At 45.7% G+C, this 13,305-nt stretch overlaps 1 protein-coding gene across 2 annotated transcripts; it reads right to left on the bottom strand.

Moving 5' to 3' along the window:
* Positions 1-374: 374 nt before the first annotated feature.
* LOC114439675 (ral guanine nucleotide dissociation stimulator-like 1) lies at positions 375-12,796 on the bottom strand. Of its 2 annotated transcripts, none has more exons than XM_028411774.1 (17): positions 12,369-12,796; positions 10,428-10,717; positions 9,022-9,066; positions 8,729-8,928; positions 7,710-7,867; positions 7,391-7,633; positions 7,206-7,309; positions 6,715-6,856; positions 5,747-5,818; positions 5,176-5,262; positions 4,710-4,742; positions 4,310-4,431; positions 3,355-3,444; positions 3,041-3,170; positions 2,498-2,824; positions 2,158-2,272; positions 375-2,079 (listed from the first exon to the last, which is right to left on the bottom strand). In XM_028411774.1, exons 1-17 carry the CDS (start codon positions 12,390-12,392, stop codon positions 1,940-1,942), a joined length of 2,322 nt encoding a protein of 773 aa, XP_028267575.1. In that variant the 5' UTR covers positions 12,393-12,796; the 3' UTR covers positions 375-1,939. The 2 variants fall into 2 exon arrangements, with proteins under 2 accessions (XP_028267575.1, XP_028267576.1); XM_028411775.1 differs by having other exon boundaries at positions 6,772-6,856; positions 12,369-12,795.
* Between the last annotated feature and the right edge of the window lie 509 nt (positions 12,797-13,305).

The raw sequence follows: 13,305 nt of genomic DNA on the forward strand, positions 1-13,305 counted from the left end.
CAGGAGGATCAATTGTTTACTTTACTTTTAAGGTCATTTAAAATGTACTTATTTATTTAATTTTATCTTTTTTTTTCTTTTACAGATGACTATTGAATATCTGTATTTTTTTTATTTATTTTTATATATTGACATCTTATATTGTAGTTATTCCCCCCCATTTCTTAGGATCATACGTTTTCCTACAGTTAATTATTATTAGTCATTTATATACATTAAGAAAGGTGCTGTCGATTTAAGGGTTGACAGACAAATACAAAAAAAATAAAATATGATTACAACATTTTTACATATGATTATTATTACTTCATTTTTTCTCGTTTTTTTTTTGTATTTTTGCTCTGTTACATAAAATGACCTCACAAAGTGCTGAAGCATGTTACAACAAATGTTTATTTTTATCAATCACAAAAGTCAACAAAGAGCCCATCAGCCAAGGTACAGTCCCAACCCGCCCAGAGGCTGCGGGGTCACACAGCGTCTACAGGACCAGAGGAGTCTCTCCTTCTTCTCCCAGACAAACATCTCTGCCCTCAGGCCTCCCGACTCCCACATAATCCATCTTATGTTTTCCCCAAGTGTGTTGACGCATTGTTACGTTTCCTTTTAGCAAAACTCCCCGAAGCTTTAACCGTAAAAAAAAGAACATACGATCATTATCAGTGATCTGAGGGCTGACGTCAGCTGACGTCACTGAAATGTTTCAGTCGTTCCATCCAGGCTTCACAGGTCTGAACCGATGAGTTTAATACACGTTCAAAATAAAACAACTGTCAATGTGCACATTTTAAATATTGTCAGAATTCATCCGAAAATAATCTCTAAAATATTTACAACCAAACTTAGAAGCTACAGTTTTAAATTACAGTATGTTTTTTTTCTACCATTTACATCCAGAGGCAGATTAGGACCACAGTACAAAACAAATTCTTTTTCAGAGTCAGAATTAAGACACGTCCCCCCCTCAGAACTCCAAGATTAAATTCACAATATGTAATTAATCTTTTAGAAATTCAGAATTCTGGCTTTAATATCCCCTCTAAGGGTTAAATCCAGGTTTCTGTGATTCGTTTTTGTGATTTCTGTGATTTGTTTTCGTTTTTAAAATCAGAATTCTGGGAAAAAAAATTAGAATCATCATTTTTTTTTCTGCAAAATTTAAAAATAAAGTTAAAAAATGTTGGATTCATATTAGAAAAAAATTAGAACGTCTTTATCCTCAAAAGTTTAAGAAAACACAAATTAACAAAATCAAATGAATCCCAGAATTCTAAGGGGGAACGTGTTCCTGTCATCATGAACATGTGTCAATCACATGAAGGTGCAGTCGGAGTGAACCACGGTGGAACCATCATGAAAATAAATACAAATTATAAAATCTAGTCATCTAACACTGACACTGTCACAGCTATTTGTTATCTCGTCTGCACACGTACATCCCCTCCAGTCCGCCTGTTGCCGCGGTGACTCCGGCTCAGGAATGCCATCCGTCCAGTCGGGGCTGCCGCCAGCTGCTCGCGCCGTGCATCGCAGCAATGCCGGAGGTACGCAGCCATCCCAGCTGAGAGCGCCGCCGCCCACGTCTCAGGTGACACATCAGCACATACACACAGCACGTCGACAGGCAGCCTGCTGCAGGGCCTTCAGGGCTGGACACAGCAGCTGATTCCCTTTTTACCACATGTGTAAATAGGTCACTGGTGTGGGAGGTCCTCCTTTGATCGTGTGCTTATAAAGTTATTAGAACTTATGACCAAGTCAATTTTAACTCGCCTCTTGTCAGAGAAAGCCAAGGAATGGGTTCATCAAAGACTAAGACACCGACAGGAGCGTGTGATCCAGGTGCTTGTAGACTCCATTAGTGTCTGTTGAGGTGAGTGTTCTTCTACATAAAGTGCTTTGGCAACATTAAACTGTTTCTGTCTCCAGCAGCGTCCCGTCACTTCGTGAATCGTCCCAGACTAGACGTGGGTCTGAGCGGTTTCTTCTGTCCTTTGTGATACTGCCGCAGAACAAAGTCAAAGTTGGCTGTGGTGGACATGGCGTAGAACACGTTCGCTTTGTCAGGTATGAGCAGCTCTGAAAACAGAAGGAGAAGCATTTAAAAAGTTGTTTCTTTAAGTGATGCTCTTTAAGCAGCAGTCACTGCGTCCTGACCTCGCTCCTGGGAGATGACCTGCGTCAGGGTGAAGTCCTCCCAGCTCATGTGCTCCAGGTGATGCTTCTCCAGCGCTCTCTGAACCACCTGCGCAGTTTTGTCCTGACTCGTCAGCTGAGAAATAATCAGAGGAGGTGATTAGCTTATCTTTCACACAGCAGTTTGCATATGGCCTTAAACGTGGCATCTGTAGGCAAATAAACACCAACACACACTTTGCATTTTGACTTTCCTCATAATCAGTTACAAGCGGTACAGATGTGACAGATTAACCTCTTCGTCTTTGTAGCCATTAAACACAACAACGACATCACAGAAAGGTTTCCGGCCCCCGCTCACCAGGATGCTCTTGTACATGTTTCCGTTGTTGTGTCCGAGGTCCACGCTCACCCTGACGATGCACGAGTCGGCCACCTGGCGGTTATACATAGGCAGGGACGTCATGGACACGGAGCGCTTATGGTGGGAGGACAGAGGACGCTTTGGGCACGCGCCACCACCACCGCCGCCGCAGGACGAGGCTGCGAGGCAGTCAGAGGAGGAGGAGGAGCTGGAGGGAGACGGGGAGTCTGGAGAGGACGCCGCCGAGGAGCACGGGGAGGATGTGGACGAGGAGGACGAGGACGAGAAGGCCTCGGAGACGTTGTTGCAGGAGCTGTGAAAGGACTGAAGAGGGAAACAGAAAAGCATTGATGATGCAGATGATGACTGTTGTTGTGAATAGCTCACAGCTATGGATTCTTTAAAGAAGATCGTGTTCTAGCTCTTCTCAGAAACGCCTCGGGGGTTTGTCTGGTTAAAAGGAGACGACTGTTTGTGATGTGTAAACACTGATGTAACTCAGCAAGACGCAGCATGATACACACACACTGGGCTGTTTACCTGCAGCCGGATGGAACAGGCCGAGGTGGGAGAGGAGAACTCCTCCATCTCAGATCCACTGGATCCAGAAGAGGAGACGCTGATCTGGTCCGCAGGGACTTTCTTAGATCCATCGCTCATTGTCCTGAGACTGAAATCCAATTTAGCACTCATGTTAATGAATGCAGGTTCATTTAAAATTCAATATATTTCATGTTTCTTTCATGTTTTGTTCCAGCTGTGACTTCAGGGCAGCTCTGTGTGCATAAATAAATGCACCGCTTTACATAACGTTTGAATATGCAAACCCGACCCGAGCCGAGTGTGATACTCACAAGGAGAGTTTCTTTGTTAGAGAGCGGTGCCTCGAGGAAGTCGGAGAACACAAGTCCACTGGAGGCTCCAGCTGGATCGACAGTTCGTAGCTGCAAGAGAACACAGACCAGAAACTGTCAGCACAGAACCTCCTGTCAGGAGGCATGAGGAGCGAGCTGAAGGCCGTTCACACTGCAGAAAAACCCACTAACATCAGGATTTCTGTCCTTTAGTGTGAAAGCTTATGATCCACACTCACACCCAATGACTCCACAGGTGTTTACATATAATGGCTTTTCTTGTAAATACACTATTTATTAGGGATGTCCCGATCCGATCACGTGATCGGAAATATGAAATTACGTGATTTCAGACTCGATCGGAATCGGATGTTGCCTCCCGATCAGGACTCGGATATGTATTTATTAGGGCTCTCTGTGCAGGGTGGCTCTGTGTGCTGTAGTGTAGGGGTACGACAGCTGGTTTTGGTGCGAGAGGTCCTGGGTTCGAGGTCTAGATGAGCTGCTGCGCGTCTGAAATCACTTAGCGTGGCGCTCTGGACACACACACACACGTGACTTGCTATTTGCCGCATTTATAGAGAATCTTGAAAGTATCGGATCGGGACTCGGTATTGGCAGATACTCAAAATCAAATGACTCGGACTCGAGGGCAAAAAAACCTGATCGGGACATCCCTACTATTTATGACGGCTAAAAAAAAAAGAATCTGAATGTAAGGGCAACATGTGATGGACTGTGGTGCATACCTCGCCTAACAATGTGCTCCTAAGTGGAATATTATGAATTATTAGTCCTGCAGATTAAACTCCTTCATGACAGATTAACCATTTCTACGAGCACATTTCAGATTACATGACTCCAGTTATTCAAAGGGCTGAAGCGAGGCAGACAGAGACAGTTATTCTGACGTGTCCTCCTTCGACCTGCCTGCTTGGTGTCTTTGAGGACTCACCTCTCCTGATCAGTGAGCAGCTTGTGTCCCTGCAGCCAGGCGGCGATCCTGGGATGATGCGGGTGGCTGTGCTGGGAACAGGAAGCCTGCAGCGCACGGATCTGCGACAGGACATCAAACTCCTGCACGGAGCGAGAAGTGTGGTGGAATAAACAGGTGCAACACGACATGTCCTGTCCTCTGTGTGGCTGCTTGATATAAAGCGGGCCTGAGATGAGACCTTTCAGCCTAACGTGGACTAAGGAATGTGTCAAAAAATGTTCTCTCTCTGTTGACAGTGCAGATTAGGACGTGCACACCCAGCCAGCATGTCGCGCTGACAGCAGGAGGTGAGGACACCTTTGTACTTGTTTTTACAGAAAGAGCAAATAGACTGGAATGTATAAGAGGAAGCACTCACCCTCCTCCTCTTCTCAAAGTTTATGAGTCCACCCTGTCAAAGCAACAAGATGTTAGATCAATGATTCATTACACCAGAAACACACATTTTGAAGCAGTATATGAACAAAAAAAACAAATATAAGAGACAATCGTGACCCTCCTGGTTTATTCACTTGTTTAGTTAAGTAAAAGCTACTTTATTGGCCGAGCTTGGACCAGGAGTGAGTGAAAACCTCACTTAGCAGCATAACCTGAATTCAATATTTCATTCATAAATGATACCCCCTAAAAATATCATGCAAAATGTTCATCATTTATTTAAGCATCTTAGCATACAGAGCAACTATGATTAGAACTAACGGCTGTATTATTGATTTTCTATTTTGTTTGTGAATGAAAAACATCTTAATAAACTTAGATGTCGTAATGATTTGATGTTTTAAAAAAAGCTTTTCATTCACTGTACACTAGCCAGAGACATGTACCTCCACAGTGTCTGGCAGAGCCGTGTCCAGCATGGTGAGGACGGTCAGGTAGGTGCCCAGGTAAGGAACCACTCCACTGGAGGCGCTCTGAAACACACACAACACGTTGGGCGGTGCAGCCATAGCTTCCAGCCATTAGCTTCTTTATTCTGTGTTTTTTTAATCCCCACAGGGGGGTTTGAAAACATTCACACCGGGCAGGATTGAGCTGGCTGCACCACGGGTTCACATTACAGCCGGGAGAATGTGCATATGAGTCATAAAACACCGCCCTCCAGTCTATTATTACTGTCCTATAATCCTGGTGATCTGAGGCCATTTGAAACTTGTTGAGCATCCAGAGAGGCTAAACATAGGTTTGGGTCCCTGCCATGAGACACTCCACCCACACTCTGGAAATCAGCTCTGCTGTGGCTTTCAGAGTGTGGAATATGTAAAGGAACTTGTGTGCATGTTTTATGAAGCTGTACCCTTCCTTACATAACGACAACAACAAAACCACTGAGACAATGTCACACCGTGTGCTGAGCTTCCATCACACCGTGCGTCTTCCTCCTGAGGGATGGCTTACCATCTGTGTGGGGAGCGGACACCTCTTGGATATCTTTGGAGAAATGTTATCCACGGGCGTTTGGCCTCCATCCTGTCAGACACAGGCAGACAGAGCTATATTCAGTCAAAGGTTACACATGCACCCAGGCTCTGCATGGTGGCTTCGAATGAAGACACACGCTTTCCTTCATAAATCATTTATTTATCTACACATTAACTTGGACTTCCTGTTATAGTTTTGTCTTTGTGCGCCTCAAAGAACAGTACAATATGTGTTTGTGTGGCAGTGTTTACACAGTGAAAACGCTCTCACTGCTCCATTAAAAGGAGGGATTCATCCTCCCGTTACCGTGGAGCAGCTAATGCACTCGGCCGTTGTTGTGTCTTTTCACTGTAACTAGACACAAGGCGCCTGTGACGCAGTCGCCTGAAGGAGCTGACATACATGGAAAACAAGGAACACAATGTTCACATGACCTCTGTAAATATTAACTCAAAATGAATCAGTTCAATAATAATTAAGAGAGAATCAATGCGCACAAGGTGCGAAATAATCTCTGTAATCTGTAAACTGTTCCTTTTAGTTGTAATTTCAGATTTTGAAGATCTAATCTGTGTTTAAAACTGGCCTAATCCATGCTTCTATGATTCATTTAGCCCTGATTACAGGCTAAAGTATAACATCTACACAGGGGGTTGTTTTTGCCTTGTATTAACCCTTACATGCCACGGGTCGGTCAGAAATGTTCTGTCGGTTTTGCAGTGTTTTAGTGGTCAGGCTCACTGACGGTGTTTTCAGATTTGAACAGCTGCTGCGTCATTATATTCATATGCAGAGATGGCTCGAAGCAAACATGCTGACAATACTCAAAACATCTGACGGCATCTCCACAGAGGTGACTCCCCATCATCCACCTGACCACTACATGAGCACAGCAGCAGAGCAGCACATGCAGAGGAAGGCCTCTAATCCAGGTTATTTCTGACCTGATTACAGGCCGGCGACCCGTGCATGTGATGGTTAACACTGTAGACGCCTCTCACCTCCATCAGCAGCTCTCTGTTGGTCAGAACACAGTTCTCATCAGGGAAGGTCTCCCAGAGGTGATCGAACGTCGCCATGCCGTCCCTGCAGAAACACAGTGCACAGCTGTTTCATCCATGTTGTAATGATTAACACAGCGGCCGGTGGTAAAATGTGACATGTTGTTTCTTGCTTGCTCAGCTTGCAATACGGCTGCACCATAAAAATAGAACAACACAGAGTTATGCCTGACTTGTCCTTGAACTTACACCAGCTAACTGCAGGGACTCAGAATGTGGGTCACCCGGGAGCCAGACATTTGCTGACTGGCTCCATCAGTGTCGTTGAATTGCACCTGATGACGGTTCAACGGCCTCATTAAAGTCTGATTATGATGAAAAAAACATAAAAGAAAAACAATCAGAGAAGGACGCAGCCTAGGACACAAACACACCTGCTCACGGCCGCCCAGGTCTTCCTCAGCCTGTACACTGCGTTGGACTGAAGGGCCGACAGGATGGCCTTGAGGGAGGAGAAGTTCTTCAAGCGGCGACACTCCTGTAGGAGAAAGCAGCCGCAGTGAGTAACACGCTGCAGCCTGCGTGCTTTGTGTCGCCGGCTACGCTCCGTCAGACCAACCTGTGCCACTCTGATCCACTTCTCTATGACGCGAGCCCTCTGCTGTGGCGAGCTGGCGGGCAGGCGGGGGGAGGTGGGACTGGCGTCTGCAGGCGGGCTGAGCAGGGACATGATGACCTGGTTGGTGACGGCGTTGAACTGAGCGATGGTGGCTCGGATGGTGGGAGACATGTTTTCTTTCTTGTCTCTTTGGGACCACACGCAGCCCAGACACTGGTACGGAACCACTCTGACAAACAGAGCCTGAACAGAAGCGTCAGCGGTCATCAGTGTGGAATCAGTAAAAAGACATGAATGTTAAACACATCCTCTGACGTACTGAGTCCATCCGCGTCAGCTGCTCGGCGACGGCTGCATGACAGAACTCCATGAGGCCGCCTTGATCAGGACAGTGCTCACAGCCCGAGTCCTCGTCACTCGACCCCTCCTCGTCCTGTTCCAGGTCCACCGAAGCAGAGCTGACACTTGAAGCCATTCCTGGGAATAGAAACAGAACCTGTGAGCAGAACCTGTATGTAACACATGCTCCAATGATGTAGGTGTAGCATGATTGATAAGTCTGTGGCCTAAGGTAAAGGGAGATACAGCTCGATGGTTCTCTTGGTTCTGCTGGTTGATGACCTGAAGAAGGGGCCACACTGTCACAGAATGCTGCTGACCAAAAGGTGGGAGCTCTGTGACCGTTTGACCCCGTTCACACTGGGAAATCAATCCAGCTAGAGCAGGATTCGGGACGTATCTGGATGTATCCGGATAGTTTTGTTTTTTTAAATCTGAACAACACGAATCTGGATATATCTGGACGGATCTAGCCGGACTGGTTTACATCTGGCTCAGCTCTGAACGGAAATGCGGCTAGGGAATCCGGCTAACGACGTGATACTTCCAGTTCACAGGGACAGTGTCCGGGTCGTGTTCAAAAGCCGTATGTAAAGTTTATTTTCCACAGGGCTACAAAGGAATAAACGCATGCGTACACGCGGTTCTACCGCAGCCTGAACGGACTCTGTATATTACGAGGCGCCACCTAGCGGTTTGGAGGACAACAAACAAGCCGGGTTAAGCTGGGTTGAGCGCGGACACGTGTGTGTGATTTTCAAATAGGTCTGAACGTATCCAGCTTGAAGGCGATCTGGATTCAATCCTACTCTAGCTGGACTGACGTTCTCCAGTGTGGACGGGGCCTTTGACAGTGATGATGATGATGCTGTGAATCTCAGAGCTCCACAGCCACTAATATAACTGTCAACATTAGAGAACGTGCTAAAATAATAACTGCTCTTTCTTAAATAAAACTTTGGCCTTGAACTCGTCTCTGATGTGCGGTGAAGGCTTCACCTTCTTTCTGGAACCTCTTGAGCAGAGCCTCGGCTTGTCCGGCCAGCGAGCAGAAGTTGGGTTGGATGCGCATGCGGTCATGCACCGCAGAGCTGATCCTCAAGTGATCCAACAACAGCCTGAGCGCCGAGTGCAGGGGAGGGTCCCTGAAGTCCTCGCTGTACTCGTCCAACCATGTCTGGACAAAGGCCAGCAGCGGGCTGGGAGGAGGCAGCGGAGGAGTCGTTACATTTTAACCACACACTTCAAGCCAGGCTTCACTGACCTTTAACAGTTTGACTCATCAGTCCTACCTCCGGCAGCATTCGCTGTCATCCAGACCTGATGAAGCGAAGTCTCTGTAAGGAAATCACAGACAAACACTTTTAGTTTTCTGTGTGTATATTTCTGGATGATGATGATCAGCCTCTGACCCAGACCTCAAATCCTGCCGGCCGCAGTCCAAGCCTCCCTGTGCATAATTGTTGCTATTGAAAGCCTCCTGATAATGAGCACCTGCTGGGTACTCATTACTACATCAAAGCTGGAAGGAGACGGCTGCTTTGTCAGGAAAAAACCACCAATGAAAACCATCCTTACACAACGCCGTGGCTTTGGCGTGTGCAACAACAAACAAGCTTGTTTTCCCTGAATCACATAGGAAAAAAAAAATGATGGCTCCGCAGCTGCAGCGCTTCGTGTGTCATCTTATCAGGCAGAAAGAACCAGAGAAACAGGCTGAACCAGGGAGCATGGTCAGCACCCAGATAACAGACTGGAGCACTGTGTGGAGACTGTGAGAAACGTCTACACACCAAACACACCGACATACACTGAGCACCAGGCTGACGCAGCGCCTCACTCCTGAACATCTGTGCTTTGTTTACTAGTATTTAGCAAATGTTGAAGCACTAAGCTAAGCATTAGCATGCTAGTTATGTGCTGTGTTAGCATTAAGCTCAATTCAGCTCAGGTTTAGCCTTAAAGGAGCTGCTAGCATGACTGTAGACTTGTACAGACTGTACATGTTTACAAATTTGAAATCTAGAACACTGTAAAAAGTTGCACACTACTAGGAACGTAAATTAGCAACATTTGATTGGCTAATTTACCAAGCTAGCACTAATGGAAATCTGCGATATCAAATCAACGGCTGCTAAATTAATCCAATAAATATACGGATGGCTTCTGTTGGATACTCAGGGGAAATAAAGACTTTTTGTGTAGATGTGTATGAGGCAACATGTGCTAACAGGTGCAGCTTCCACCATTTCCACAACTTTTTATATATAATAATAATAATAATAACTTATATAGCGCTTTTCTAGGACACTTAAAGACGCTTTACAGATGCATTATTCATTCACACAGTAGCAGTGGTAAACTACAGCCACAGGGGGAGACTGACAGAGATGAGAGAGACTAGGGCAGAGCTGGGATCGAACCGCCAACCTTCCGATTATTGGACAACCCTGCTCCACCCCTGAGCCACTGCTGCCCATTTCACAGTAAATAAAAGGCAAACTATGTGCTAGATTTCATAGGTGGAGCTTAGGAAGATCTTCAGACATTGCTAGGCTAGCAGTCTTAATGCTAAGCTAATGCTAAGCTAAGCCAGCAGCTAATGGAACCCACAGAGTGAGAACAACATCTCATGCTAACACTTACAGTGTATTTCCCAGCATGTAAACAGACACAGATGAGCACAGAGTGACTGTACCTATGGAACAGCAGCTCGATGAGCTTCTCTGTGCTGGTGAAGGTTCTGTACGTGGACAGGAAGATCCTGCTGTAGTCCTGCTCCGTGCACCCGGAGGCAAGGAGGTGGTTCACAAGAAGGTCAAGGGTCGCGGCCTTCAGACGTCGCACCTTGCAGGTTCGGTACTGGACGAAAGCGCTGCATGGACTCTTCTCGTCGGGATGTGGCGAGGAGGGGACGGGCTCGCGACGCAGAGTGACGCCATAAACGGCGCCGTCCTCGACCTCCTCACCCCACTCCTGTACCGGGTTCTGTGAACAGCAAAGAGAGCAATGTTTGAGGTCAATACAAAAACACTGAGAGGGCGGCTGCAGAATGTGCTGATACGGGTCATAGAGGCCAAGTGACACACACACACACACACACACTGAGGCTGGCACTGATCCCTCAGGAACCACAACAACATGCTCACAACCAGCATAACTCTGCACAAACAGGTTAGTGTATGATCATAACGTCAGCCATCATCATCATCATTTTTTTATTTCTCTGAATTTTATGGACACATATGAATGTTTATGGACAAAACACAGGATTACCAAAAGGTCAGTGCATCATCACTGGAGACCAAAACAAAAGCAACATGTCAGGAGAGCCTCAGGTTTCCATCCCTGGGATTCATTAACAGGAGCGTCGGTGGTCAGTGCAGCAGCAGCAGCAGGCGTCAGGGTCAGCAGGGCTGGTTTGATCTCAGCCAGAGCCGTCAATCATTCACACAACAGAAACCCCCCCAGGGTCCTCGAAAGGACTCACACACAGGGAACGAGCACCTGTTCAGGTGATTTGTACAGTGTGTTGCATAATTCAATGAGTACACAGACACACACTCGCAGGATGTTTCTGAAGGGAAACGTCACAAAGTCAAAGCACCAGATTCATAAAGTGTTTGTTTCCCTATCATCAGGATGTCGGAGTGTTTATACAACAGCAGACGTACGTGGGGCTTTAGTTTCAGACGTGATCCTTGGAAACTGGAGAGTCCAAGATTTGATGAATCATTGGTCTATGGAGCCTGTCCTAAACTCTGAGGTCGGTACAAGCACTGAAATCAGGAGGTCCTACATTTCCCAAGATGCAACTTGATTGGATCTGATTTTAAACTGATATCTGCAGATTATCACAGTGTTTCAGCAGCTTCACATGTGAACTCTGTCCCTTTAAAACACAATAACCCCGGGCATCAATAACAGCTCTGTGCATGACTCCTACCCGTCCGATCAATCCGGCTTATTACAAATGGAACAATTGATCAAAGTGCCCTTGGATAACATTCAATATGTTTTACAGCCCCACTGGAAAAAAAGGCCTCTCATCATGTAAATGATTATTCTCAGGTCAGCGTGTAAAAAGCAAAGTTCTGTGTGGAGCGCTGCACAAACCTCTATTGTCCTTCAGAAACTGGACCGAACGAACAGAAACAGTGAGCTTTGTGTTCTGCTCGGTGCCGCTGGTGCCAACAAGCACATGTCAATCACAATAAGAACATTTATTTCCAGAGATTTGTGGGTTCTGGAGGTAAGAACGAGGCCTGAGGGGTCAGGCTGCTGACTTTCAGTCTGTGTGTCTGATTCATTCATATTACAAACCATAGCTGCATCAAACATCCAATAAATCATAAACAATAAGTCATTTTTCTTCTTTAGGCCCAATGAATATCCTTATATTGAATGTTTTTACACATCACTGGGATCTTTAATACTAAATACATTAGTTTCTTTTCATAACACATTAATAGATATTATATAAATTATTGTTTTCATACAAAGCAGCAGGTAATCTGCCCTTTAAATCAGATTGTATGAGTTTTTAAAGGACATTTTTGGCTGTTAATCTGGATTATAACAGCATAAACAGGTCTGCTGGGACTCATTGATCAGTGTGTGCTTTAATCTCGTCTCTTACCATTGTTAGCTCCCATTTCCCCATCTCGTTTAGGAAGAGCTGCTCCTCATGCTCACAGGGATTAGACTGAAAATAAAACTTCCACCGACTCGAACACTCCGTCTAAAGCTTCTTCTCATGTAATTTAAGAACAAAGCGTTGTGTTTTTTTAAGTTTAGCACAGACCCTCCGTTATAAGAGCTGCAGGCTGCTTTTAAACCGCACAGAGTTCGCGACATGAACCTCCACAGAACAGAGACCGGCTGCTCCCATGAGCCGCTGCCGGATCCCGCTGCTCTGTGTGCGGGGAAAAGATCCGAGTCCACCGATACCTGCGCGACGTTCTGACCGAAGACCAGCGACTGAAACTCGGATTTATACCGACTCTGTGGAGGGAGGTGTGTCTGTGTGTGTGTCTGTGTGTGTGTGTGTGTCTGTGTGTGTGTGTGTGTCTGTGTGTGTGTGTGTGTGGGGAGGGGAGGGGGAGCTGCCCGGAGAAGAGTGTGTGTGTGTGCGTGTGTGTGTGTGTGTGTGTGTGTGTCACTTTCTTAAAGCAACAATTTATTGAAAATATATCTATTAGCCTTCTTATCAATGATTTACTGCAAAGATAACAGCTTAATGTATAATAAATAAAGTATAAAATAAAGCTAAACAAAGCTAGTTAGCTTAGCTGTAAACAGAGAAAGCAGCTAGCCTAGCTCTGGCTCTGGCCACCTACTAGCATCTAAGATAACACTTCAGGCTACATTACATTACATTATTAGTTTAAACGTTTGTTTAACTGTTTAAAAATATTTAAAAATTACCAACAAAACGTTTACTTTGTCCCTGATAATTAAAATGACCATGCTAACCATGCTAAATACCACAGGACGGGATAGTGTGGTGTTTTTTTATCTTTGTTATGAAAGAAAAGAGAGAACAAGGCAGTTTTACCAAAGTTTGTTTTAGCTTA

This window comes from Parambassis ranga, chromosome 8 (assembly GCF_900634625.1).
Source record: "Parambassis ranga chromosome 8, fParRan2.1, whole genome shotgun sequence".
NCBI classification, from domain to species: Eukaryota; Metazoa; Chordata; class Actinopteri; family Ambassidae; genus Parambassis; species Parambassis ranga.

Excerpts from the sequence above, each read along its gene's own strand:
- LOC114439675 (XM_028411774.1), bottom strand. The coding sequence starts at position 12,392 with ATGGGGAAATGGGAGCTAACAATG. Across the intron at positions 10,718-12,368 it reads GGAAATGGGAGCTAACAATG|AACCCGGTACAGGAGTGGGG; the intron begins GTAAGAGACGAG and ends TGCTGTTCACAG. Across the intron at positions 3,171-3,354 it reads CTAACAAAGAAACTCTCCTT|TCTCAGGACAATGAGCGATG; the intron begins GTGAGTATCACA and ends ATTGGATTTCAG.